General features: G+C 40.4%; 1 protein-coding gene across 1 annotated transcript in view; it reads left to right on the top strand.

Moving 5' to 3' along the window:
• Window positions 1-27,813, top strand: part of Dgki (diacylglycerol kinase iota) — a 318,581-nt gene that overhangs the window by 48,863 nt on the left and 241,905 nt on the right. Inside the window, exons 5-10 of the mRNA XM_017795687.1 lie at window positions 10,473-10,544; window positions 13,857-13,973; window positions 21,696-21,728; window positions 22,285-22,407; window positions 22,673-22,747; window positions 23,214-23,312. Of these exons, the coding sequence (XP_017651176.1) occupies window positions 13,881-13,973; window positions 21,696-21,728; window positions 22,285-22,407; window positions 22,673-22,747; window positions 23,214-23,312 (423 nt within the window). The 5' untranslated portion in view covers window positions 10,473-10,544; window positions 13,857-13,880. The remainder of the gene's footprint in view (window positions 1-10,472; window positions 10,545-13,856; window positions 13,974-21,695; window positions 21,729-22,284; window positions 22,408-22,672; window positions 22,748-23,213; window positions 23,313-27,813) is intronic.

The raw sequence follows: 27,813 nt of genomic DNA, 5'->3' as shown, positions 1-27,813 counted from the left end.
TGACAAAAATTAGGAAATGCAATGATTTGCTCTTTGTATTGGAGGAAATTTTCTAACATGCTTTGGACCACTGAACCCCAGAAGCTTCACAAACATGAGGACCTATGATTGTTCGTAGGTCTTATCTGCCTCTCTCTCTCTCTCTCTCTCTCTCTCTCTCTCTCTCTCTCTCTCTCTCTCACCTTCAGTGTACCTGCTATTTTCTGTTCATTCACTTTAACATGATGTCACTGATATCATGGACCGAGTGATGTGCAGTTTTCCTTGTTTCATGTGACTTTGCACTGTACTTGGATAATATCCAAAGGAGTTAAAAGCCCAGAACAAACCCATGAAAATATATTGCTAACACTGAAAATTAATAGAAAAATTTAAAAATTTCTTTCAGAGAGACATGGGAAAGAATTTACCTGACATATCAAATGCTAAGTGCTAAAAGATTCCCAAACGTGGTAAATGTAATCAGAGCACACTGGTTCAGTTCACACATTCCAGCATTTTCCCCTGGTTTCATCTGGCTTTGTAGCATCTGAACTGATAAATTAAATGGAATGTGTTGGGGTGCACACATCTGCCTCTGCTCCTTCAGTCTTTAAGGTAGATAATAACTTTAAAAAACACAAGAGCCCGACAAGAGTGTTCAGTGGGTAAGGGTGCTTGAGGCCAAGCCCGATGATGACCCGAGTTCAATTCCTGGAACCCACACAGTGGAAGGAGAGAACCGACTCCTGAAAATTGTCTTCTGACTTCCACAGTCAAGCTGTGGGATATGTCTGCCCCCCCTCACTTGCACACGCACACACAGAATAAAATAAATGTGAAAACCAATACTGCTAACATGTTTTTCAAAGTTTAATCATTTGAAATCATCTCATACCAGTTTTTTTTGAGAATACATTAGTTTTTATTCTATTTGGCTGGAAGGGTTGTATGATGGTCACTTAGGCTCGTTGCTATAATGGTTCTTACATAAGACTCCAGAAACCAATGTTGAGATCTGCCAGTTCCCTCTTTTGACGTTTTTTATTGTCTAATTGGTGACCAGGTTTGGACTCCATAAATCAGCTTCAGTCCCGGATTGACTGACTTTCTTCCTCCCATCACTGACCCTTCCTTTCGTCCCTCCCCATTCCTCCTTTTCTTTCTACCTCCAGCCCTTCCTTCATCCCTCTTTTCCTCCTTTCCCTCCCTCCCCTCCTCCTACCCTTTCTCTGCTGGAGATTGAATCCAGGGCCTGGTATCTGCTGAGCAAGTCCCATGCCATCAAGGTAGATTACTAGCCCTCTTTCTCTTTAAAAAAAACTGGACTGCACTAGAGAGTAATGATGTTGCCTCATTACCAGGGTAGACATGTTAACCTGAGCTCTTATGCAATTTTCTTTAACTTATGTCAAGACTTCTTTCTCCTCGGTGTTCAAATACATGTGGTCCTCTTAGAGACCAGAGAAATGTCACCATAGACCCATGCAGGGTTCTGCCCCTGGGGCTCCTACCCTCTCCTTCAATCCATGGATTCTATCTTTGAAAATTGGCAAGGAACAGAGCAGAAGATTGACTATTGGAGCATCTGCCATAGTTTCTCAGGATCCTTCATTCTTGCTTTCTTTTGATTGTGTTGATTAAACAATGTCCCTTTTCATCAGAAGTCCTTGTAGCTTCTATGGATGTTAGACATATTAATCAGTTACAGAGTCTCTCAGGCCACACTCTTCTGCAGCATGAGTCCACGGCAAATGTATCAGCCTTGCTTTAGTGGTTGAGTGCTCTCATATCGTCCCTATAGTTTCACAGTTCTGTAATTCTAATTCTGAACAGATAGCTCACTCTGTAAGACTTTTCCTTCTGTGAGGGCTGAGCTACAAAAGAGTGCTGCTTCCGAGTCTCTCAGCACATGTCTTTCAGGTTTGGTCAATGGAAGGCCTCTTACTGACTACCGTCAACTAGTGGAACTTCTTTCTATACTTGACATAACCTCCCAACATGCATGTTTCTGAAGATTACAATCACATCTGCCTCTGTCACCACGATTCATGCATCTCTATATCGTGAAGCACAGATCACTTCTTTGTTTTGAAATTTCCAAAAGCCATTTTAGTGTTAGTGCTAAAATTATCTTGTGATTCCCGATAATCTATTTATTTATAAATTATATCTAATATGTATAGTGTAACTCATATTATAAATTATATTGTTTGTTTTTAATATATATGTTATACACGAGTGTTCTCACATTGAGAAACGTTCTTAATCTACCTATCCTGTACTCTCTGGACTCAGGTCCCCTCCTTCGTCCACTTCTACACATTGCTGAGATCTCTGCCAGGCCTTTTGAGGTGCAGCCTCTAAGATACCTTGAGATATCCTCAAGAGGAGTCACAAAGCTTGAAGGAACACAGGCTGAGTAATTAAGGAGAACTTGGAATGTCTTCGGTTGTCTGGGAGCTGTATAGCAAAACACTCAAGTTTTATACAAAAAATTGCAATGACTTCTGCTATCAGAAAAATATTTTCCTCAATTAGTAGTTAAAAGTAGAATATAACCAGTTATTCCTTGTAATGTCATACAGTTATAAATTGTATGGCTTCACCATAAGCAGTCATGATCTAGAGTTGATACTGTGGTAACATTAATTCTATTCTATACATTAATATTTAAACTATCATAACTAATAGTTTTTCAAAATCCAACCTGTTTTGTGAATATTATATAGATAAGATTATATTTTTATTGGTAAAGGTATTAATTATGATTAAATCAGAGGTAGGAATTGCTATTCATGGAGGAGCATTATCATAATTGCTACTAGTTTATTGATAGGAAAATATTTTTATGTAAGAAAACTCCCAGGAATTCCAGGTAAGAATAAACCCCAGCATTTAAAACTTCATATACAACGTGGTCCTTGTTGAGCATGTACTTACTATCTGTAGAAAACCTTTTTTGTCATGGGCTGGGGACATGTCTTAGTGGGCAAGAGAGCTTGATGTACAAGCATGAGGACCCATGATCAGATCCCCAGCATCCATGCAGAAAACTGGGTGTGTCTGCATGTGCCGGTAAGCCCAGCACTGGGGTTACAGGAGGATTGATTGCTAGGGCTTGCTGGTAAGGCAGTGTTGCTGAAAAATGGTAAGAGACCCTGGCTGTCTCAAGAGTGTAAAGCAGAGAGAGAGAGAGAGAGGAGGACGGATGCCTGACGTTCTCCTCCAGCCTTCCCGTATTCACACACAGGTTAGTGCACCTACACAAATGTAAGCACACATGTACCACACACAGACACATGTATTACACACACACACATCACATACATAACACCATACACATACCACACGCACAGACACAGACACTCATAGGTACCACACACAGACACTCATAGGTACCACACACAGACACACTCATGTACCTCACACATACCACACACATACACATGTATTACACACACATGCACCATATACATATACCACACATATGCCACATGTATTACACACATATACTGAAAACATACACCACATGCATACCACACACACAGGTGCAGACACTTACATGTACCACATACAGACACCGACACACACACATGCACCCCCCACAGACACACATACACTACACAGACACACAGACATACTACACAGACACTACACACATATATACCACTCATATACACAGACATACAGAAGCATGTACCATACAGACAGACACATGCACACATACACACATGTACCACCCCTCACCCCCCACATTTTTTAGTTCATAAACCAGGATGGGTATAAAATAGGAAATACAAATAGTTCATAAACCAGGATGGGTATAAAATAGGAAATACAAATATCACAGCTAGATATTGTACATATGTGAATTGAAGTGTCAAGTCAGTGCCATTATTACAGGTTCCTACCAGAGCCTCAAAGTCCTGGGTTAAACTGTGCAGTGTCATGATGTCAAGTTCTAAAATGAAGTCCTAGAAATCATATCTTACTTGCTTCATGTTAGACTGATGTACCTGTGGGCATGGCATTAACTTGTGCTAAGAACTCTGAACCCAGCACCTTAAGTTTTCACTTCTCCCTCCTCCAGGAGACTCAGCTTATGATCTTTAGCCTGTAGTAGGGGTCCTCAGATGAAGGAAAGAAAAGCAAAGCAGAGACAGTCAGAAGGTAATACAACTAGCTGCCTCTGATTTGTATGTGCCAATTACCAGTTCTATTAGAGTGGAGCGACTCATGATGCCACTGAGTAAGGGTAAAACGTCAAGCTACAGGTTTGACTCAGTGAAGCCCTCGAGTGGGAACATGTTATGGACAATGAGAAATACTCAGAGCCTTTAACTAATGTTGCAGTTTAACCAAATAGGCAAGAATCTGGATTTTTCAGAAACGATTCTAATGAAGTGACGATAAACTAATCGGAAGTGATTCCAGACACTATGATTCAATTTTTAAGGACATTGTTTATTACAGTCCAGTTTAGGTGAAATAATACTTCTCTTTTTAAAATCTTAAATATTTATGGCAGTTGTAGTTTAAAACAAAGTCAGCATAAGAAATTGAGAAAGTTCAGATAAATTAGATTTTCTGTAAATAAATAAGATAAATAAATAAATAAATAAAATTATTCCCCAAAGCAGTAGATGGTAGGTTAATATAAACACCACGTTTCAGTGGTCAGAAAATGGCTTTCAGCTAGGTTTTGTTGAGTCTGTTCCTAGGTGATGTGAAGGTTTAGGTTACTGATCAGCTTTAGCTGGTCAGAAATGGTTGTGTTGGAAGAACTGTTTGTGATGATCTAACTAGAATCCTGCTCAAAGTAGAACATTCCTATCACTGAGTAGCACATTATTGAGTATGCCAGTGAGATTGAGTTAAGAGAGTGATATGACAGCTGTGTTTTAAATTTTCAGTCTTTGCTGGATACTGTGGTTTTTACATCACAGGAAAATTATTTCAGGGATATAAGTATAAAATATATGATTATATATTGTATATCAAGAATAGGAGATGTTTATATAAATGTACTTGAAGTTTTCTTTTAAAGATAAATATTAATAAAGGTAAGTTGGTTGAGTCATGGTTTATAATTTTCTTAGGCTTGGATTTTGTATCACAATATGAGCTTTGGGCATGTTGGTAGATATTGGAGAGACTTACTTTGTTGTTATTTAATAGGCATGTAGAAGATCTACTCTTGTCAAAGAAAACAAGTAATCCATTTCTAGTCAAGAGATTCTCCCACCTCAAATCTCAGTTAGACCCAGAAACAAGAAAATGCTTTCAGCCCATTTCATGTAAAGCCCTTTTTCCTGGTTTCAGCCAAGGTTGTAAAGCCGAGTGCCATTTGGCACATGCCCTAGATTGGAGGAGAGAGAGGCAACAGAGTTTTAGACCACTCAGAATAAATCTTGCTAAAACTTTATCCCAAAGGCTCAATGTGATTGAAATTAAAATCTCTGAAGAACCAATAGAGTGACTTTATGGATATTTTGAAGTCTGAAGTCAGTTGGATCTAAAGCATCTGACCTCAAGTCCTCGTTCTCCTCTTTGATAGTACTAAGCAAAATAGCCCTTAAAAACCATCTGAGATTCAGCCAGGGCATCTGCCAGCACCATAATAGCAGATTTGGAACAGCACTGAAGCCTGGGTGGTCAGGACCTGATTTTCTTTTATACTTAAAAGCCTAGCCAAAATCTCCCCATCGCAAGGTCTGTGGGGGAACTTGGTCCATGAGGCTTTGAACTGGTTCTGTTCATGTCTGTATGTTAGATAATGGTTCTGAAGCCATGGTCTCTGTGACCATTATAGACTAGAACCCAAAACAAAGCACTAAGCTTATTGCCAAGAGGCTCATTTCCAAGGGACCCACTGTAATTCTACATAACCATTATGCCCAGTGCGCCAGTTGTGAATGGCCTTGTTTATTTTTGGCATCCACCTGCCTGTCAGAACCACAGTAGATTGCTTTCTCCTTGAAGACAGAAGGCCCACCTGCAACGCAGTGGAGGTAGAGCTGATTAGTGTCAAGTTGTATCACTGAATGGTGTTGTACCAAGTCTCATATGAAATAGAGGAAGGCTTTCTTGGCAAGGAGGAAGGCAGGCTCCATGCTGATAGATCTTGGCAATAAAAATACTCTTTCATACATATATACCTTCCACATAGGTATGTATGTGCTGTTATAACAACCCTCCCAAATCATGGCCTCAGTCGATGCTTATAACCATCCAGAAGTGTAGGAGAGTTTGTTGTGGTTCCCATTTTCAAGTTCAGAGAGAAGTTAGAAGAATTAGGTGATTTGCCTAAGATCACTTAGACAATAAGAAGATCTAAGAACTATTCTCAGCTTTTACATTCTTCTGCTTCTGTTTGGTATAAAACCATCTGATATATGAAAATTGAGTGACTAGTGCCTTGGCTGTAGCACTTAAAACTTTTAATATGTTTTGACTTTATTTATTTTTTAAATTTTATTTATTATTTTTATGTGTATGCGTGTATCGCCTGCATGTAAGTGAGTGCACCTGTGTTGTGCAATGCCTGTGCAGGTCAGAAGAGGCTGTTGGATCCCCTGGGACTGGAGTTACAGTTTGTAAGCTGCCATGTGGGTGCTGGGATTTGAACCCAGGTCTTCTGCAAGAACAACCAGTGTTCTTAACTGCTGAGCCATTTCTCCAGCCTTATTTATTTATTTTTATTTTATGTGTATAAGTGTTATGCCTGCATGTGTTGTGCAGTGCCTATGGAGGACAGAAAAGTGTGTCGGGTCCCCTGGAACTGGAGTTATGAACGGTCGTTAGCTGCCATGTGGGTGCTGGGATTTCAACCCAGGTCTTCTGCAAGAAAAATCAGTGATCTTAACTGCTGAACTCTCTCTCCAGCTTCCGGCTTTTAATATATTTTGAACCACAATATTTGTCAGCCTCTTACTGAGCCTGCTGTTCCTACCATGCCACACATTTCACCTTATTGATGTTTTCCAGACAGCATTTCAATACAGCACACTTACAAATGAACTATAGAAACCTTGTGTGGTTTCAGTGTCTGTAGAGGTTGGTTTTCTTCCTGAAGGAGGGTACCGTGAGGAGGCATAGTTGCAGACAGCTTGGGGTAAGACCTTTAAAGCTTGGATAGCATGGTGTTTATAGCTGAACAGTGATGTGGTAGCAGCAACTTTCTTATTCAATTAATAAGAAAATATGTGCACTGTGTTCATGATGCTTAAAGAGCTGTGCTATGTTTCCAAGAACTATACAGTGCCTGCCTTCAGTAACCATACATTTCAACTGCAGAGACAATACATGTGCACATCAAAGTACCAGCAGCTTACAGCAGCTGAATAATGGCAAGAGTGGGGTATGGGTGATGAAGCCCAGGATTGATGGAGAGAGCATGCAAACTAGGGTGATTTGGAAGGACTTTTTAATTGAATTTTTTGTGTACTTTGTACAGAACAGCTCAAACAATCTTAATCATCTTTATACCCCCATCCCCACTGGCACCCTCCCATAGCCCCCCAACCCCCCACTGGAGCCCATATATTCTGTCATCCCTGTTACTGCCCACTGTGTTGTCAGTGCCCCCAGACGTTCCCAAGTGCAAGTCCATCCACTAAGTCTGGTCAGCCTATCTAGAGTCCCTTGTTTTAGGAAGATCAGCTATTCTTCATCTAGCAGCAAGTAGTTGCCAACATTCCTTAGATAAGATTGGGGTCTGCAGTTCATTTTCTCAGTCCTATGCTTGGTTATTATATGTCTAAGTTTGCATGGGACTTGTACATGCTGACACCATTGCCATAGAATCATATGAGTAGGTTCCCAGGAGCTTGTAGGACTCTGTTTCCATATGGTCATGCACCTCCTCCCTGACTCTTACAATCTTTCCACCCCCTCTTCCAAGATGGTCCCTGAGCCTTGAGTGAAGTTTAATAAATGGATCCTGTCCAAGGACCAGAATTCAGCAGACTCTTGATCTCTACACTTTAAGCTATTTGTGACCTTTTGTGTTCCTGGCCCTCCACTGCCAAGTACCACAATTGGTCACACATGGACATTGTCTGTGAATTGCCCAGGCCTAAGTGACACATCTCCAATGCAACCTCTACACCTAAGGCTCAGGGAGGATGCTTTTAGATTTTGTAATGGATTTAAAATTTAGATACTGTTTGTGCAAGTCCTTCATTTCCTTTGTTACATTCCAAGATGTTTTATGGATCTTGAGGCTGTCGTGAATAGGATTGTTTCCTGGGTTTCTTTGTCAGTGGTGTTTGTTGGTGTGTATGAAGGCTGCTGATTTGAGGGTGTTTATCCTATATCCTGCTGTTTTGTGGGATGTATTTGTCAGCTCTAGGAGTTTTCTGGTGGAATCTTTTATGTTTATAATTATTTCCTCTACAAATTAAGAAACGTTGACCTTTTCCTTTCCAATTTGTGTCCTCTTTATCTCCTTCGTTTGTCTTATTGCTCTAGCTAAGATTTTAAGTACTATATTAAACTGGAATGGAGAGATTGAACATTCTTGTCCTGCTTCTGATTTTTTTTTTGTCTTTTTGAGACAGGGTGTCCCTGTAGCCCCAGCTGTCCTGGAACTCGCTATGTAGACCAGGCTGGCCTTGAACTCACAGAGCTCCTCCTGCCTCTGCCTCCCAAGTGCTGGGATTAAAGGTGTGCGCCACCACACCCAGCTTTAATTTATCTTCCATTTTCTTTTTTAAAACATTTTTTGCTGAGCTTTTGCACATTTCATTCAACAATAATTAATCAATTTTAGAGCTCCTTCTTCATCCATGCCCCCCAGAACCCCCACCAAACCTCATGTATTCTGCCATACATGTTAAGTCCTATCCAGTCAAGCATTTGTACCCGCATGTCCTTTGGTGCAAATTCATCCCCTGGAGTCTAGTCAGCCTATCTAGAGATTGTAAATAAGGCATACTCTCCCTCACCCAGAAGTAAATATTCTCCAATATTTCCTATCTAGGGCCAGCCTGCCACCCATTTTCAAGCTCCACTCTGGGCCCTTGTCTGATTGAGTTGGCATGGGTCCTGTGCTCATTACCACCACTGCAAGTTCACATGTGCAAGTTTCCAGTGCACTGAAAGCCTCTGCTTCCCTGTGTTTATGAACCAATCCTGACTCTTACAATCTTTCCACCCCCTTTTCCTCAGTGGTCCCTGAGGAGGGTGAGGTTAAATATAGGAGTCCTATCTAGGGAAAAAACTTCTCAGTCTCTTAGTCTTTAAAACTTGGCCAGTTGTGGCCTTCTTGTGCATCACACTGTTGTATAAGGAAGCTTCACTCGTAAGAGTTGAAGGATACATTAGTTTTTTCCTCTGCCCCTTGTTCTGCTATGTTCTATGAGCCTCGGGTGTAGAAATTCCACTGTAGATGTGTCACTTAGCACTGAGCATCTCTCAGATGTATATTCTCTGTGTCTGACCAGTTGTGGGATTCTGCAGTAGCCTCCATCTGTTGCAAAAAAGAAGCTTCTTTGATGAGTTGTGTATGGTATGCTTGTCTGTCAATATAAGGATCCATATTTAGTTTATGGTAAGACATTTCTTTTGTCTAGCGATACGACAGAGATAGGGTTTTCTCTAGGATCTAGACAGAAGAGGGGACAAAAAGATTTTAAGAGCCAGAGGTAGTGGATGACCACAAAGAAATAGAGTTTTCTAGATAACTGGTGAGTTACTCACATGAACTCACAGCAATGGTGACAGCATGCACAAGTCCCATGCAAGCTCAAACCAGATAAAAACCCAGCACAGACATGGGGAAGTGAGTAAGATATTCCAACCCAATATAAGGATATTTAGTCAACCAGTGACCACTGGGAGGGGGAGAAACAGTCTCTTTCAAGGATGGGACTCTTGGTAGGTTAACCAGGCTCCGGTGGATGGACCCACACTGAAGGATACTTGGGGACACAAAATAGACTCTGTGAACCTTATTACTGATTTGGCCACTGGTTAAGAATAAAAGTAAAAAGCTGCTTGTTTTGAGAATCGACATCCCAAGAGGATAAGAAAATGAATTTATTACTTATAAGCTTGGACTTCTCTCAGATTTTGACTTCTGGGTAGTGCCTCTGGTATTTGATTTCTGTCTTTCTGAGTTCTCAGATACTAAAGTTGAATAGAACTTCTGAAGTATGTGACCAGGTGAACCAATGAGTTTCTTTTGATTATAATATATATTGCTTATAATATATGTGTATTTGGTTGTAACATATATGTGATGAGAGAGAGTGAGAGAGAGAGAAATTTGTTTTCTAAGGAAAAGCACACACAGCCTCCTCTCTCACACACACCCTTGGATGGTTTAGAAGGTAGAAAGGGCGATATTGACAGCTGCACTTGCTGTACTGGTGACTATAACAATGGGTGTCAATCCTGGCCTTCTTCGCTTCCCTGGACTTCATGCGGGCAAATGTGGGCTGTCACTGAGGTGGTTATAAACTGTATCTCTTGTCCTACTGTCTCAGGGATTCCAGCAAAAGTTCTCCTTCCACAGTAAAGAGATCGTGGCCATCAGCTGTTCTTGGTGCAAGCAGGCGGTAAGTTTGGGACAAAATACGCAGTGTGGGCTCCCATGTGATCATAAGAAGCTGTGTCATTGCTTGAGTTCCAGCCTATGGGTAGAAGGTTACCTAAATGAGCATACTACTTTTTCTCATACGACCCTCTTAGAGGACAAACAGAACATAATGACAGGACAAAAGCAAATACAAACTGAGAGACTCTACAAAGAGAAATTTACTTCTTTTGCAGGATGAAAGACTGGGAAATTCTTCCCCAGTTCTCACCCTGGGACTGGAATACAGGGTTTCTCACACTCAGACCACCACCCACATTCTTCCCTGTCTGGTATTGTGCTAAATACTCCCCAGTATAGGAGAAAGCACAACACGAGGAACCATGAGTCCAGCCCAGGTGTCCAAGCATCTTGGTTCTGGTCCTGATGTGTGTGACGTCTCCATGGGGCTGTGAAGAATGAGTGCTTTTGTGCTGCTTTTAGGTCCAAGTGATTTCCTAGTTATTCATGTGTTCATTGATATGCAGCCCTTTCTTGTATTTAAACATGTGTCATTCTCAAGATCCCATGCTTATTTATTAATTACTTTTCCTCTTTTTTCTTTTTCTTTCACTTTTAAGAGCACCTGACCCCTCTGTCCAAGGCAGATGCTACATTTCCTTACTTGTTTGCCTTTGTCCTGGTTCATTCTTTCACTCTAACACAATTGGCAAGCTACAGCACCCAGGGCCAAATATGGCTGCCACCTATTTTTATAAATTAAATTTAATTGGAACATAATCATGCCCAGCTATCTGTGGCTCTGTTCATACCTCAATGGATGAGTTGAGTCATGGCAATATAGGTGAATGGACTCCCAAACCTAAAATATTTGCTACCCAGGCCTTTATAGAAAAGTTTGTTATCTCCTGCTCTGATCTCTCAGTCTGTCTACTCATTTGTTTCATTTTGTTTTTCAAGACAGCCTTGCTGTATAAGCATTTCCTATCCTTATGTTTGTGATTCACCTGCCTCAGCCACCAGATACTGGGATTATAGGCCCGGGATTTTTGCTTACTCTTTTGAGTGACTGTTTATATTGGGACATATCACCTCTTCGTTGCATAGGAGATCTGAAAAGAATGTCTGTGGTGTGTTCTGTTAGCTAGATTAAAGGTTTGCAGGTCTGCACATATCAGGATCAGTTAACCACACAAACAACAGGACTGAAACAGATGTATTTAGTTTGAAACAACTGCAGTTGACATTTTTGTGGGTCAAAACCATTTGCATTATAGCAATTCTAATAGTCTCTCTAGCATAATTTCCCTAGGCCTTTGCATGTCAGTAAAGCCTCCTGTTCTTGGGTGAGGACTCAGTGGTCTGGCAGATTTAGTGCTTGCTGTGCCAATATACTGCCATATTTGTATTCTTGGCATATATATAACCCTTGTGCATCTGTTCAAGAGCATATTCACAAGTACAAGACCATCCTAGTTCTAGCGAAGCTCTGACTCTGTCAAGGCAGTGTCTCCCTTTGAGATTGGGTGTCAACTGGTCCCTAATACTGTCTATGCTGCTAGCTTCCCTGAACTGGGAAGAGCCCACTGCTGGGACAGAATCATGCCAAGTTTGTCTTGATAGACTGCATCTTCTCCTGTGACCCTGGAGTGATGTGATGTGCCCAAGGTCAGTTAATTTGGAAACTAGATCTTACTTTATAATGAACATATGTGTTCTTTTAATTGATCTGTCATCCAACAGAGTCACTACAGAGACTGACTTTTTGTGGCTGAGCCTTGGTCATTTCCATACTTTGTGTAAAAATGTTCCCAGTTTCCCACATTGCAGGAGGTGATTTTGCAAGAACTGTGCATGCAAAATATATTCACACAAATTACAGTGCTGATTTACTTTAGTAACATTAGTAATCCCTTCCAGGATATTTGATGTCAAATAAACAAATAACTGGCCCTCTATGATGCAGGAGAAAAACCTTGGTTTGGGGAGCTGAAGTTCCTGTAGATATGTCTTGGCTCCAACATTTAAAAGTCGTGCAATCCTGAGTGTGCCTCTTAGTCTCTAGGTTGGAGATCACACCAGTATAAACTGAGAGAGTCGCATAGGCAGCCTCCAGGACTCTTAGCATTATAGAAATTCAGTGGGTGTGCATTGAGACTAAATTTGATTGCTAGAAGAAAATCAATTATGAAAGGAACCGTTGAAATAGCATTTCTGTGTGGTGCGGCATTTCTCTGCTTTAACTGTGGATTCCAAATAACTGGTGGCATGAGGAATTATTAATTATTTTATCAGTATTTTATCCTTAATTGACTGATATTAATTAGCCACTGAATTACAGCAGATATTGAAGATACGCAGAAATAAAAACAAACTCTTTGATATCAGAATACAATCAGGGTGGTTACAGATGCCAGCTTTTTGCATACAGTCCTAACTGATGTCAGTTCTTCCAACATAGTTATTATCAATGATCCAATTCACACTTAAATTGATCCAATAAAATGGTGATTTATGTGGTGGTTACGATAAGTATAATTCAAGTTCAAGCAGATGTTAAATACAAGAAAATCACTATGATTCACACTTAAGTCCCTTGATTATTACATAATGTTGGTTTTATGTTTATTAGGAATGATATAAGTCATGACTATCACTTTATTGTCAAAAGATGATTGAACATGTGATTAGACTCAGGTCACAGTTCCAGCCTCACAGCCAAGGTATTGAGTTAAGCCCCTTACACTGGAGTATTGTGGTCGTCATTATTACTTTATATTCCCTTCCTTCCTTTCTTAGACAAAAAAACACTTTAGACTTGCCAAGTGTGATAGGGTCACTGTATTTTTTAAGGGCTCTAGGCAAACTCAGTAGAAGTAACCTCTTTGTGTTTTGTTACTGCTGCAATGAACAGCTCTCTGGAGGAAACATCCTGCCTCCTTCCTGGCTCCCTCAACTGAATGAATAAGGGAGGGATTTACAACTATGGTAGAAAAAAATGGCAGGGGTTGGGCATTGCCTTCCTCCAGGTCTTCATCCTGTCCACATTATCTGCTGGAAACGGTTGTGAGCATTTAGGATTAGACGCTCGCATCTGTATGCAAACATTTGATTAAACAGACTGTCTTCGCAGGCCTCATCCTGCCAGGTTTTTGTTAATAAGTGTGTGCGTACTGGAATGGATTAGAAATCCTGGGATGGTTGAATGCTAATGAGATGCATGTGTTCTTAATGTGTGCATGCACATGTGTGTATATGCACATGTGCACTTATCCCTTCTTGCTGCAAATGATCTCTTGTTCAGAATTGCTTATTAGCCTGTTTTTCTCCTCAGTTTCACAATAAAGTGACCTGCTTCATGCTGCATCACATTGAGGAACCCTGCTCCTTGGGGGCACATGCTGCTGTTATTGTCCCACCCACCTGGATCATTAAGGTGAAGAAACCTCAGGTAACTGCAGGATTCTGGCGTTGCTGAGATAATGCAGAGAAAAGTAACTGCTGTGATGTGCTTTTCTACTTCCACTAGTCTTTGGGTTCCTTTGACCTCTGTACATTCAATCTCATGGTTTAGTGCTTAGTTACCAAGTTTACCCTACTTGCCCACCTCTTGATTGTGTTGGGCTTTTCTATGGGACCAGACTTCCTGTCCTCATAAACCACTATTCCAGAGCAAGGTTGTTTCCTCCTCATCCACCTACTAATGATATGCTTTTTGATGACAGTTCTTCTGAGTTTCACTGCGTACCAAAGAGGGCATCGTGGAGTTTTACATGGCTCTCTCTCTTTCTAACCTGAGCCAACTGAGAGCAGTCTGTGTAGGGATCATGGTTTGCTTGACTTCCTGCCACCTCCAATCCAAAGGCAGACCACGAGTCCTGAACTTCGTATGTACACTGCCTGCTTGAAGAGCCACATTCTTTTCTTCAGGCAAACCAGAATCTGTCCCCTTAGTACTTAAACTCATTCTATATTCTCAGCATTCTCTCTGTCCCAGCCAATCATTGCTTCATTAGTCTGAGAACCATGGTGGTTTCTCAATAAGGACATAATCCTTGTTGAATGTGTATCTTCCTTTGAACTACACATCTTAGACACTTGAATTTATATTTGTAAGTGATACAAGGTGGTGAACTTTTAGAGCTACAGGGAGAGAGATGGTAATTCCTTATGCAGGTGCTTCAGAAAGTCTTACTGAATGTAGTATCTTTAAAAAATGCCATGACCTTCAAAGCCATCCTGTGATTTATTCCGACTGGCTCTGTTTTATTGGAAAATGAATGGGGCATTGCTTTGTTTTGTGTAGTTTATGTAAAGTTTGGTTTCTGTCAATGATAGCTCGAAACTCTTGGGAGGTTTCTCAAGAAGCAAGTATGGAATCTACATGTTAAAAAATGGAGAGTCTGTACATTTTAGAATCAAATGCAAGATAAGACAAGGGGACAAGGCAGTCCTTGTACTATTGCCTGATCCACGATGCTCAGTTTTTATTTTTAAATTCATTTAATATTTCTACTTCTTTGATTTATTTCTTTCCTCCATTTTAGTTATTTTTACAGGACTTTGTATTATATTTTCATGCAGTTTAATCACCTTTTAATGGAAAAGCCAGATTATAACAGTGGGACTCTAAATACTGTGATATAACACACACCCCTTGCCCTGAAGCCTTTTGAAATATCTACTGGAAGGGTTGGGGTGCTTCCTGAGGATGTGGGGTTTCTTCTTCTGTTTAAAAGGTGGGTGGGATTTAGACCAGAAAGGGAAAGAACAGCGGGTGGACGATAGCAGAAGCAAGCTCACTATATATAGAAGAATTACATTCCCAAGCCTTTGAGCTGAGTTGGGCCAGTCAGGATTTCTGCTAAGTCCTGCCGGAGATGAGTTGGAGGTTCCACAAGCCTCATGGTGGAGGGATTTTTGATACATGGACTTTATCCTAAAGTAGTGGGCTTCTTTATCAAAAAGAAACAATAGAGAAAAAATAGTGTTTTGGAAGGAAAACAGCAAAAGGGTGTAGGTTGACAATGAAAGATAATCCTGTGAAATACAGGGAACACTATATTAGTGTCATTCCGTTATTAAAAATGGGAAGAAAAATAGGGTGGCCATCAATGTTGGACTCCACAGACTTATGAAAAGCAGGGACTGAGAACAGTATTTGAGTTTGTGATCAGAGTATGACTGGCAGCCAACCCTCTAGTTTGTAGTGTGTAGAACATAGGAGACAGGTTGTTTAACAGCACAGAGACACTAATATCAGAAAATTCCTTAGCAACATTGGAGCGAGACGTAAAAGAAGGTACATGGGTATAACAGAGTAGGATGGTTTCTAACTTTGAGGATTATTTATCTGTCATCTTTCAGTCTATCATCTATCTCCATCCATCTCTATATATTTCTACACATACTTTTTTATGTTCTTCTATCACACCATTTCAAAGTATAAATGGTAAAGAAGGTATTCTTAATTAAGTAAACATTTAATTAGCCATATTCTAGGATGCTGTTATGTGTGGAATGATGTCTAAAGATAAATGAAGTGTAATCTATCTTCACAAAGATTATACTTCCTAGGGGAAACATAAATACCATCATCTAAGTCATTATTTGTGGACTCTGGAATCGGAGTCAAGGCATCTGTGCATCTTTAATAAAAGAGTGGCCTCCTGCTCTCTTGGAAGTGTTAGCTCTTTATCAGCATGCGTTCCCGGGAACGCATACATAGACTGGGGAGAGCAAGTGGCCACACAAATTGGTTCATCCATAGTAAGGAGTGATGAGTCCAAGCTGAACAGTGTTAATGCTGTTTGAGATGTAGAAGCCCAGTGGAGCTATGACACATGAGTCAGCAATTTCAGTCATGGGGATCAAGCTAGACTGCATAGAAAATATACTATTCAAGCTCGGCCTTGAAGAACATGGGGAGTCTCCTCAGGTGGAGGGAGGATGTAGGCCAATGCAAGTTGACAGAACGTATTGAAAGCAGGTCAGCTTTATTTGGATGCTTGTGTTCTAAATGAATGACTCCATACAGGAGTAAATAGATGCCATCTGATGGTCCATTTGTTGCTCTGAGGATGAGTTCTACAGAGAATCTATTCCAAAATGCTCCACAGAATGATTACAAGCATAGACAGTACTGAACTCTACATGTACTGTGTTTTCTCTTCTATATACATGCTTAGGATAAAGGTTAGCATGTAACCTTTCTAACATTCTAAGAGATTAACAAAAATAATAAAATAGAGCAACTGCAATAATATACTTTAATAAGGATCATGTAAAATGAAGAATTATTATTCATGGAATTTATCATTTAATATTAATTTTAAACCACAGTTGACCACGGGCAAGTGAAACCACAAAAATGAAATCATGAGTAGGGAGGCTATCGTAATATTTCAGGAAAAGTGACTTATAGAGAGATATAGTAAGACATATGCTTTGCGTCCTTGTTAAAACGATGGCAGTCTCTTGAATGGATACTAACTCCTCCAGCAACTGTAGAATGGACGTAGGTAGAACATTGGTGGTAGGGCATGAGGACTCCCTGGTATCATTTTCAAATTGCTTAGAGAGAGAGGGGAAGAAGTTATTTACTACAAATTAAAAAAGGATGGATGACAGGTGATTTTAAGGAATTCAAACGAGAAGAAAACCAAAGCTTAAGAACCAAGGTTGAATCTATTGATGTACTTGAATTCCAAATTACATTTGAAGCTGCAGGTGTCAGTGCTTTCCCTGTAGACTGAAAACATCAGAAGGTAATAGTTTGATTGGCTAAACAGGGTCAAAGATTTTCAAACACCAGCACATAATCTTGGAGTTGTGGGAGCAAGACTTGTGGATTGTGGATTGTTATAAGCAGGTCACGTTACAGAAGATGAGGGTGAGGAAGCATACTCAGAGTTTCACGTCATGAAACAAGATGCCTTTCTTTTCTTTAATAAATTTGTTCTTTGACAATTCTACACACGTATAGAATGCTTTCTGATTATGATCCTGTTTCTGTCCTCTCTTACCTGTCTCTCACCTGTGTTAACATAGTCCCTTTCTCACGTTCATGACTTTTTGTTTTGTTTTGTGACCAATTGAGTTTAACCAGAGCTTTCTGTGTGACCATGGGTGTGGTGTGGAGCAACTGTCCACTGGAGCCTGGCAGACTCGCCAGTGGGCACACAGCTAAAAATAATGATTCCCCCTCCTCTCGAATTCATCAGTACCCAGTAGTTTCCCAGGGAGGCTTTAGTTCCCCACCCATGACTGACTGATGACAGGCCCTGCCTAGTGCAGCTTCAGTACAGGGAACTGTGGTTTTTGGGAGTCCATGAAGGCAGTGGCTGTGTCCTGCCCAGAAGACAGCACCTCACACCCCCACTCCCTGTCATCCAGTCCTTAAAATCGTCCCACTCCCCTCAAAAAACATTTTGTAACCCAGCCACTGACTTTTCCAAACTGTCATTGTTTTATAACTTTACCACTTCTCCCAAAGGGTTTCCATCTTCTTCTGGAAAGAATATAAAAGTAATCTTTCCTAAATAGTGTCCAGTGGGCCTTCACAGGATTGTGTTGTGACACTATGGTCTCTTTGAAAGGAGGATTATACATAGTCTTTTAGTTTCATGTTTAGTTTGCAATGAGTAATTCACACATTTTATTGCTGTACAAAAGGAACTTTTCAGATGAAACGTCCCCTTTTACCAACATTTAAAATTCAAACACCTCTTTTGTCTTCGCCATCACATATCCATGTGGAGATTTTACTCAGAATTTACAAGAATAGAAATGTACGTTTAGAATAGACACAGACCAGAGTGTGTGCAGGTTGAGTACTGTTAAATCACACGGTTCTTCAGAATAGACACAGAATCACAGTGTGTGCAGAGTTGAGTGTTGTTAAGTCACACAATTCTGCAGATATTTCTCCAGAGCTTACTTTAAAAAAATGAATCTTATGGGGCTGGAGAAATGGCTCAGCAGTTAAGAGCACTGACTGCCCTTGCAGAGGACCCGAGTTCGACTCCCAGAACCCACAAGGTGACTGACAACCATCTGTAACTTCAGTTTCAGGGGAATCTGATACCCTCTTCTGACCTCCATGGGCATTGCACAACATGGATGCACTTGCATACATGCAGGCAATACACTCACACACAAAACTAAAAATTAAAAAACAAACAACAAAAAAATGAACCTTGAGGAAAACTCTATAGTAGGACTTGTGGGCTTTAGTCATCTTAAACTATTATACCCATCCCATGCTGTAGATATATCAGCTTATCCATATCCCTATTGATAGATTTTTACGTCGTTTCTAATGTTCAACTTATAAAATATGTATTCATTCCTTCCTACCCCTTGTAGACCTTTTTTCACTAGTTTTATTTTTCTAAATGCCTTGTGACTGACTGATCTTTAATTGCTGGAGACCTATGAAACAAAATAACAATTTTTATTCCATAACTAACAACAAAATTGCTCAGACTTACTTAAACCATTTCCTTTGGTGAACCCTAAAGATCAGATAGTACTTGTGATGTGCTGTTGCTTGGAGCTCTTGAGACCTGCTCCTTAACCCCAAAGTGGTGAATTTTCTTTTCTTTTGCTTGTCCATCTTCAGAACCACCTTTATTCCTGTAGGACGACTAGAGCAGGAAGTGAGCTTGCCGTTTAAGACGCAACTCCCTGGCTCAGAACCCGTAGTCCAGTGTGTGGGAGAGACTTCCTTTGTTATAATGAAGTGATATATCATCTTTTAGATCTATTAGTATAGCCAGTTGTTTAAAATCCCATAACTGGGAAAAAAAATCCCTTAAGAGTAATAAGACCTAAAGTTTCATTCACAGTTGAGTGATTCGCCTATAAAGTACTTCCTAACAACACAGGAAGGAATCATAACTCCAATAAGGATTTGGTTGATAGGATTACGTCTGTGGCAAGGTAAGATTGCCCTGATACTTGGTCCAAGAAAACAAAAGGTCTTTTCTTAGGTTTTACACTAAAGGGTAGGCATGAGATGCCTAGAGGATGGCTGCTGTTGAGATTAGAAGACTGCAAATCCAGTCTGAGCAGTGTTGATCTTGTAAGGCAGTCATTGAGCCAGCTGCCCTGATGGAACAGGCAGGCTTTGTTTTCAAACATCTAATAGATAAGTTTCAAAGGTCTCTTGACTCTCTCACCAGGAAGTTTTAACAATAACTTCTTAACATAGCTTCTCTGTTCTTCAAAAGTGGCTACTTTGTCGATTTCTCTAGTACCAAGTCAGACAGGACAAGCTCTGCTGAAGATTAGTTAGGATAGATGTCTTATATTTTCAGTACTAAAACACATCACAAATCTGCCTTCCTGTCCATCTGTTCCTCACAAGATGCAGCTGCCTTCTAAATGAAGTAACACATGTGGACTGAGGTATATGTTTGTACACAAAAAAAGAAGGGGACCTTTGGGAATAGTGAGGTGTGTAAATTCTAGAATACTTGCTATTTCTCTTTGATTATTCTTAGGACTGTAAACATCCTCTGAGCTCACATGCAAGTCAGTCACTACTTTTTCTGTTGTGTAAAGGAAGCCTCAGATGCATGAGTCTCAGTGAGGTTCAGAAGAACTTGGCCTACTACAAAAATAAAAAATTAAAAAAAAAACCTGTTTTGTGTGTCTGTTCCCAACTAAGATTGAGTTCCTTGCCTGTTGTTTTTAGATTTCAACTATTATTTCTAATTCCATATTCCCCAAACACTTGATCACCAAAATCACCTGAAATTCTTTGAATTCCATGATAGATAACTTTAAGAAAGTTGTATAAGGGCTTAACTTGATCCACTAGAACTATCTCTTAGAATTTAGGTGTTGAGTTCCCATCAAGAACCAAGGCCTCCAGTATGTTCTTGCAAGCAATTGCTATGTACATTTGGTCTAGGCAGGAAACGTATTAAAACATCAAAGTAAGTCATCACCTTCTGAGCATCCCTTCCCAAACCAGTAAGTGCTATTATTTGTAATAATATTTATTCATTGCTTCAGTGATAATTTGAATGCAGTTGTGTTCTAAGCATTTGCGCTATGTATTGAGACTAACAGGTGTGAATGGGTGCGTATTATGGAATGGATACCAAACTGACTGCCACACATGCCTTTTCTTGTCTAAACTTCATTAACTGTCTTATGAACTAGGTATTGTCACTTCATTTTAAAATTAAGAGACGGTTATTTCAAACATTTGGCTGACTTAAGCAAGAGCACAGATCTTACCACAGGGAGCTGCAGGGGGAAGATGAGTGGCAAGTCTGCCAGCTCACGTTCCTGCTGTTGATCTGCTTTACCACAGTGGTCTCTTATTTCCTCACCTGTCTCTTTACGGTTCCAAACCCATATTCTCAGCCCTTGATGAGCAGTTAACCACCCAGAGAGCTTTTTGAAAGAACCCTGATTTGGGCTCTAGTTGAAACAGATCAACAGTGTGTTGTTGGAGTCTAGGTTCCAGCGTTTTCTAAAAGCTCTGCATAAGGCTGGAGTGTGTTACTGGTTGGGAAGCACTGGGAACATCATCATTCACTGGCATCAATTAGAAGCTTCTTCCACAGCCTAAGCATTTCCAGACTCCAGACCATTTTTCTTTCCTGTTATACAAACTGAAATTCATCAAAATATTGCACATACTTTCATAATCGTAAAGGAGACAAGAACGTGATAAAAGATCCTTTAACCTAGGAATGCAGAAGCCCTGAAAATCTGTTCTCAGGACAAGCGTAGTCAATAATGTATGACAGACAGGGGTTTTCTGGAGTGAGGCCGACTCATGGTTTCCTGAATCTCTTTCCGGAGAGTCTCTGAGATCCTGAAGACATTTTCTTTTGATGGAAGAAGAAAACCTGGGGACATACGGTGGTTCTTGAAAAATTCCCTCAGCCTTGGTGAACAAAGGCCATAAATCGGTTTTCTTTCCTTTTTCTTTTTCTTAATCTAAGTAAAAATAAAACTAGTTTGGATCTTGTTAATTTTGATGTATAAATGTGTATAATATAGACCAATGTTTAGTTTTGAATGCTCTAAAAATATATTACTTGAAGATTAGATATCTAAATTTCTTCAAGCTATTTTGAAAACTGTTAACTGCTCAAATAATGTAAGTGTGTATTATATCAATTTCTAAGTTAAGAATTCTGCATTTCAGGCTCTCAACACTTGGTCAAACATCTATTATATGGTCAGTACTATCTTGCCTTTGTGAAGATGCAGTCTAATTAATTATTGAGTCCACTAGTTAAGTCTGATTTTTGCTTGGTCTTCAACCAGTAAGTTGTGACTGTTTTCTAAGAGCTCCTTCCCTAAGTATTTGTAGTAGATACTCAGAAGTTGAAGATAGTTGAAGTAATCACAAATTGTGGTCCATAAACTTAATAGAAAGAGAAAATAAATTTAAGGATCGCTGTCAACAACTTTGAGTTACTTCCATGAGAAGACAAAAGTTCAGGGCAACTTAGTAGAGGGAAGACTTTTTAACTCGATAAGTCTTTAGACAGAGAAAGATAGAATAATGCCCATCATTGGACTATTTTAAGTAACTTAAGGTGAATCTTCCCTCAGCATTTAAAATAATAGACATTAGTGCTGATAAGAGAGTTGGATTATAAAGTTATACTGGAGTCAAGAGTTATTTTATGACTGTTATTAATACAGACCATAAAAAGTAAAGAAAGGAAAATGAATCAAGAAAAAGAAAAACATAAAAAAATGGCCTCCTTTTTTACATTTCCACATAGGTGATCTCCATACCAGGAGATGAACTTGAACTTGGTTGGGCGGGACACGGACCTGGTTGGGCGGGAGACTGGAGCCCCTCAGAGAATTTGGGATTCTTCCATTTTTACTGGGAGGGTTGGCAGGTATACCATGTGTTGTTATGTGAGTCCATGAGAGCCTTTGGGGCTCGAACTCCCTGCCTCCGTGTGGAGGGGAGTCAGTCGCTCACTCTGGAGCACTCGACTGGTTTCTGTCTGTGGCTTACCCATGAGCAGTGGCTTGGAAGTGTCAAAGCATGAGAAGCATGCAGTCAACAGCATGCGCTGCTGTCCTCTTCTACATGGTTCTGCATGGAAACTCTGGGGCTGCCTACCTCTTGCATTCAGCTGCTCCCTTCTTTCCCCACAGAACTCCTTGAAGGCTTCCAATCGGAAGAAAAAAAGAACAAGCTTTAAAAGAAAAGCCAGTAAAAGAGGACCCGAAGTAAGTGTTGCAGAGTGACGGTGGGAAATACAGCTTCCTTCGCGGAGGCTACTTGGGTCAAAGGGTCTAGCCCAAGCTTATTTTCCTGATATGCCTTCTACCCTCTTTTTGCCCCTCAGTGCGTTCTACCCACACTGGAATTCTTGTTCCAAGTCCATCCATCTGTCAATCAGTTGGTCAGTCTAACGTGCCACATTTGCCCTAGCCTGGAAGTGTCATCCCAGTGATGCTGGTGATGATGAAGATGAAGATGAGAACTTACATTTCCAGAGTAAAATCCAAAGCATAGCTCGAGCTTCTGGAGCACAGTATAGCTTGAGAGGCTTTGTTTGTACATACTCCTATGAAGAGTTGGCTTCGTGGAGTGGGACATGGGTTTGAGCAGTCTGCAGGTTCTCTCCCGTTGCTCTGTGATTGCTTCCAAGCCACAGGCATATATCCTAACAGCCCTGTTTGCTTCTTTCAGCAGGAAAACAAAGGTCGCCCTTTTGTGATAAAACCTATTTCCTCTCCTCTCATGAAACCTTTGCTTGTATTTGTGAATCCGAAGAGTGGAGGCAACCAGGTGAGCCATTTTCACAAGTTTAACTTTGAATATTTGGTGATTTGTCACCAAGCATGACAAGGAGTCCAAGGTGTCTCAGGACAAAGTGCAAAACCTAGAGACTCTACGGCCCGTATTTCTCCTGTATACAACAGAACCAGAGGTGCTCCAAAGCCCAACTACTGTCCTCTGTCCTCAGGGAAATGGACGACTCCGACTTAGCCATCACAACAGTATCTCAAGGCTGTAGAAAATACTCATTTGTAAAGATTTCATTTGGTCTCTGTCTAACTCTTTTAGTATAGCTAATATTTACCACATTTGAAAATAAGAATATGTCATTACAAGAATTAAATTTAGTGGCATACCTAAAGTAACCTTGCTCTGTAAGGACAGGCTTTGTGTGAGAAGCCAGATCTGTGTTTTTATCCAGTTCTTCCTTCTCCTCGAGGCACTTCTGCATGCCTTGATTTTCTGCAATTTTCATGGAAATTTGGGCATAAAAATATGTTTTCTGACCATTAAGTGTACATTTTATACTTTGAGAAAAAATTCTTTGAAGTTTCACAATAAACAGCTACTGATTTGAAACTACTTAATTGCTTCACATCAGGAAGGGATGTATCATTGGGATTGACTTAATAGTCCAAATGATGTCATCATTACTAAAGATCTTGAACTGATTATAATTCTCTTAGGAGAGTTTACCATTTAAAAGAAATTTCCCTCTTTTCTTCTCCTTCATCAAGGTACTTGATCATGTGTAATGTTAAAATAAGTACCAGCACTGTAGAGACCAAGCAAAATGTGTTATAAAAAAAGAAACAATTTCTTTTTAACAACCTTCATTTTTCTGTTGGTTAGAGATGAAGACTTTCATGATTTAATGGTGGGATTGTAGGATTAGTAAAAGACCTAGGAATGGGTTTCCTATGAGTGAGGCTTAGTTTTCCCTGAAGCACACCCGCTCAGGGGCTGGCCTTCCCATAGCCTGTGAAGGGTGAGTGACATGGTTGGGAACCATGGAACAGAGTGAATCAAATGTAATTGCTTTCATGGCTTTGGCTATCCAAACACCACAGGCTAGTTGGTATCAACTATATTTTATCAAGACATTCCATATATAAAATGTACTTTTTCTGTGGAGACAGGTTCTCATACAGCCCAGACCAGCTTCAAACTCACTATGTAATTAAAAATGACCTCAAACTTCCTGATCCTCTCCATCCACCTCCTGCCTGCTGGGATTATAGGCATGTGTGGGCATGCCAAATTTATGCAGTGCCTTTGGGCATGCTAGTCAAACACTCTGCCAGCTGTGCTACATCCCCAGCCCTATAGTGCATTTATTAATCATATTAAACTTTTTTTTGTTGGATATACAGGAATTTCTTAGTTATCTCTGCCTTTAAGGAGCTGACAACTCAGTTAAGATACAGTCTGTTCTGCTCCAATCCCTGTGTAAATTAGTATTTCGACAGAGACCTCAGAGGTTACCTGATGCCACTGCCTAGTTCGCCAAATAGTAAACAGCTCAAGGAAATTTGAGGGAGTTCTTTTTTTGTTAAAGACAGAAAAGGAGTCAATGGCAAAAGATTAATTCAGGTGACATTCATTGGGAGTTCTAAATTGAGTGACTCGGACTGTAAGTGCTACAGAATTTCAGAGGGAAACAGTGGCTTCGGAGTGATAAAGACTTACTGCTTTAGAAATGGCTGAAATGGAAGAGGGCTCTATTTAACTGCAGAGTAGAGAAGATGGCACGAATATGTCCCTTCTTGTCTCTACCATGGCAAGTTTCTGCTCATCCTTCAAGGCTCCCAAGTGCTGTTCTGAGTCATTTTTCAAAATTAATCACCCTCTCCACTATATTCCAACAGCCTTTGAACTGTACCTGTGTTACATAAATTTCAACAGCAGTGTTCTCTGTGTGTCTGTTCTGTTGGGGTTTAGGCTTCTCCTTTCCAGAGGCCGCATCTTTAAATCTTTGATTTCTGTGGTGTGGTGCAGATGAAGCAACAATTACAGAGTGAGAAATATGAATAGAAGAAGAGGTGTTGTGCTGGAAATTCATTTTGAGAGCATGGGCTGCTCTTGCAGAGGACCTGGGTTCGATTCCTGGTTACCCACGTGGTGGGTAACAACCATTTATCACTCTGGTTCTAGGGGAATCACAGTCTCTTCTGACCTCTGCGGGCATTGCACAACATGTGTGCACTTACATACATGTAGGCAATACATATAGATAGAATTTCTCATTTCTCACATGTTCCAAATGCTGCTGCTGCTGCTGCTGCTGCTGCTGCTGCTGTACTTGTCTTAGAGAACAGAGCTCTCTCTGGCAAGGGCTCACTGCAGCAGTAGGAGTGGTGTGTGTGTGTGTGTGTGTGTGTGTGTGTGATCCTGATTTTTCCCATTTAACAATAACAATTTACTTATTCCACTCATCTACTTTTATATAAAAGAATTTCTGATTCATTCTCTCTCCTAGTGTGCAAAACTTTAAAATTTTAAAAATCTGCTTCAGTTATTTTAACTAGATGATATCGCCATCTACTGGCGAGAGAAAGACGTCTTTCTTTCTTTTTTCTTGCTACCTAATGCGTGAAAGGAAAAATGCCAACATTTGGAAGGACTATATTGGTCCAAATATATACAAGAACCACTTTTGCATCTTTTAAAAACAGCACATTATTTTATTTTCCTTATTTAAATTTCACAATATTTGTCTCTTTTTCTAGAACCTTCAAGGTACAGGTGAAACTTGTTTTGCAAAGGTTTTGTCACTTGGTTATACCAGTGTCTAAAGAGAATTGTTTGAGGATACAGGCATTGGGTTCAGAGGCTAAAACATCAGCTTTGAATGACTGTCCCTGTGGAAAACAGAGCTTACTCAGTCCCTTCTTTGTGTGGAGACTTTGGAAGACCAGCAAAATCCCACCCTCCATATACAACACACACACACACACACACACACACACACACACACACCCTACGTTATGCTGAGTTCAGTGTTTCTTTCTCATGTTCCCTCTGTCATCTTACAGATGGCTTGACTGTAAATTGATGGTTAAGCAGTTATTAAGCACCAGAGTGGAACTAGCTGGTTCTGGGAGTTGAGGGACCAGGGCCCTGGATTCTCCTGCTGTCCATGTGGAGTTCTAGGGCAGAAGTATGGCAGAACCTGAGTTGCCTGGACCAGAGATTCCAGATCTGATAAATAGAGGAAGTGAGCAAAGGGGAAAGCTGGTGGACAGAGTTCACACCACTGCTGTGAGGACCAATATCTTCCAAACAAGGCTACCCTCCTAAGTCAGGGCCAGTCATACCAATGTAGGCAGAGGGAGTCAGATCCAAAGTTAATGAGTTTCAATGACAAGTTTCTCCGACTATTTCCAAAATACTTGGATATACAACATCAGTGAAGAAGTTAGTTTTTGAAGAGCTAGAACCTTTGTAATGGGGGATAAATAAAAATGCATTGGTTATATATAAATTTGGACTTCTATGCTTTAGAGTGGTTGTGGGGAGAGAGCTGAGGGGCAGTATGTAAGTGAGGGTACATGTCGGAATCCAGCCTCAAGATCCTGTTAAAATAACCCCAACAGATGAGCTTAAAGTCAGAAAGTTAAGAATCTGTGAAAAGTCCCTTTTTCTATGTTACAGTATTGGGGAAGCATGGGGTGGGGGTGAGTACTTAAGGTACAAACAAAACTGTGGCGTTCCTTTGATGGGCTAGAGCCTGACTGTTGATAGCTGCAGTAGTGATGCCTCAAAATGCAAGCCTGGCTCTCCTGAGTGAAAGCATCTCAGTTACTGTTTTGCACAAAACGAAGTCCAGGCTTTTTAGCACAGCGGACTTAGTCTATGGTTTACTCCAGTTGGTTCATTTCCCGCCGCTTTCTGCCTGGGGGTTGAACTTTATGGAATGTAGTTTTCTGTGATGTGCCTCTTTCTTTCACACCTCTAGTGTTCTCACCTTGGACCTTCTTCCTCTGCTCCTTATGGAGATGCTTCACTATACTCAAGACACAGCTCGGCACTTGGGATGCCTTCATCTAATCTCCAGACTTGTGCTTAGACCATGTCTCCTTTGGGTGGGCCTGCTTCTCACTGTGCGTCTGTGTCACAGCATTTACCTATTTCAGTGAATCAGTGTGCTTTGTCTTGGTCTCTTTCCAGTAGATTCTGAGTTCCTGAGTATAGGCCTGGACACAGACAAGAGGCCAAATCCACATCCACTGAATAAGTAGCGTGCTCCTTTGGGCTTTGATGGAGCCAGTTTGAAATAATTATTTCCTAAGCTCTTCCTCCTGCTAACTTTATTTTCCTCCATCTTGCTTGTTGTCTGGGCAGTTTTTTTTTTTTTTTTTAGAATACAATTTGAATCAACTTTATTACAGCATGAAGTGAGGTGGAAACTAGCAATTGCACAGTAACATATGAGTGTTAATAGCTTTATGATAGGATTTTGAACATACACAATATTATGAAAAAATAGAGTCAGGCTAACTTTATCCAA

The sequence above is a fragment of the Nannospalax galili genome, unplaced genomic scaffold (genome assembly GCF_000622305.1).
Source record: "Nannospalax galili isolate Female #2095 unplaced genomic scaffold, S.galili_v1.0 scaffold307, whole genome shotgun sequence".
Lineage (NCBI taxonomy): Eukaryota > Metazoa > Chordata > Mammalia > Rodentia > Spalacidae > Nannospalax > Nannospalax galili.
Note: the sequence above shows the minus strand (reverse complement) of the source record. Positions and strands in the feature narration are given on the sequence as shown.